Below are 1859 nucleotides of genomic sequence, written 5' to 3' on the forward strand. Positions count from 1 at the left end.
TTATTCTCCGAATATATTAGATATCTGCTTTACTTTATTTTTCTGTTTTTAAGGACGTTTCGATCCTTGCAAATTCTCGTCGGTACACATGGCGCGAATCCACAGCATGGTGGTGGAGACTCTGATGGACGACGAGGAGAATCAGATCCGCGGTTATACACATCTCAACGACGAGTCCGGATTGACCATGAGCCATCTCAGCGCGTGGTCCTTCACAGACATTCGCAATATATTGAGATGCATACAGAACAGCACCCCGATACGTCACAAGGAGACGCACTTCATCAATATTCCGGGCAGCGTGGCGAAGATCGTTGAGTTCGCCATTTCGCTGCTTAATGATAAGCTCAAGTCTCGTGTTATGGTAAACATCACGAATTATGACTCCGTATGTAAATTTACATGACTGACAAATAACGTTTCTAATGTATCTTGGCAGATACACAAGGATATAGAGGAGCTGAGAGAAGCGATAGATCCGAAAATACTGCCGAAGGAATACGGAGGGGAAATTCCGCTCTCGGAAATGATCGGTATGGGGGGATTTCTCTCGTAATTTTTTTCTTTTGAATTTTGAATATGCTTTTATATTGTTTTACTTTTTCCTTCACAATGTCTATCTTCCAGCTGAATTCAAAAAGGATCTGAAAGAGAAGAAAGAACAACTCAAAGCTCTCGACGATATGTACATCGAGATTTCACTAAAAGATTGTCACACGGCTAATAACGAAGAGCTAGGCGGAATATGCGGTTCGTTTCGAAAGTTAGAAGTCGACTGAGGGCTAATTTATTTCTATTTCAATCTCATATTGATAGCATTTAATTTTAATAGCTATTTTCGTGTGATTGCATCTCATGTATCAAGGAGCAATCGTTTTGATAAAAATTGAGATACTTTATTATCCTTTTTTTTTTCAGCACAAAATCATTTATGTATAGAAATATGTCATTATATTGTGACATACAAATTATGAATATGTTAAACGAGTAATGCATACGATTTATAAATACATCTCAAGAATCTTAACTAACTGGTTTTAATGCTATTTACATAGTCGTTTTCTTTCTAGATTCTATTTACATTAAACAAAAAAAAAATTTTAATGTTAAATGTTTAGCGTTAAGTAACATTGGTACAATCGGATCTGTATATGAAATAAGTATAAGGGAATTTATATTTTTATGTGCTAAACCCCTCATAAAACATTGTGTGAATAGTATCCATTAACTTATGCAATAAGTCTTTCTCATGTAACAGTTAAGACTCACTAGCGTATACGAGCGAGTTAATATTCGTTTCGCCGGTGGTACCAAGTTACCTATGACCTTTATAAGTCATTATCTTGACTATATCTTAAAACAAATTGTGACTTGACACAATCCTACCGTTCCTTTGTTGTTGCAATTATGAAACGTGCATTCGCATCGTTTTAATTAGCAGTTACTTTATATACTTATATTTGAGTTAAAGCACAAAGCAATGTTGAATATATATATATATATATATACATATATATATAAATTTAAAATTATGAATTTTAAAATACCAAGGAAAATACCTTTATATGTATATATACAAGACACTTTTATAGCTAAAAGTTCTTTTACACCGAGAGATATTTTGCAATAATAGATTAATACATTTTTAAATAATTATATTATATCTTCATATAATTTTATCTATCTTTATATAATTTTATCTATATTCTTTATTCTCTAAATCGTTTGGCTCGGAAACGCATATATTGCATATATCGATCACGCTATTTCGCTATAGTTAGCGCGCGAAAGCGTGCGTATGGCAAAACGCATATGGTAATATCGCGGCGCATAATATATGGCAGTAGCGGCACTTATTT

The 1859-nt window shown here is 33.7% G+C and overlaps 1 protein-coding gene across 1 annotated transcript; it reads left to right on the forward strand.

The window, feature by feature from the left end:
• The first annotated feature begins 19 nt into the window (after positions 1 to 19).
• On the forward strand, positions 20 to 1473 carry LOC115234436 (clavesin-2-like). Its single transcript, XM_029805510.1, has 3 exons — positions 20 to 364; positions 440 to 533; positions 628 to 1473. Exons 1-3 carry the CDS (start codon positions 89 to 91, stop codon positions 777 to 779), a joined length of 522 nt encoding a protein of 173 aa, XP_029661370.1. The 5' UTR covers positions 20 to 88; the 3' UTR covers positions 780 to 1473.
• The last annotated feature ends 386 nt before the right edge of the window (positions 1474 to 1859 follow it).

Source organism: Formica exsecta, unplaced genomic scaffold (assembly GCF_003651465.1).
Source record: "Formica exsecta isolate Colony F162 unplaced genomic scaffold, ASM365146v1 scaffold2, whole genome shotgun sequence".
NCBI classification, from domain to species: Eukaryota; Metazoa; Arthropoda; class Insecta; order Hymenoptera; family Formicidae; genus Formica; species Formica exsecta.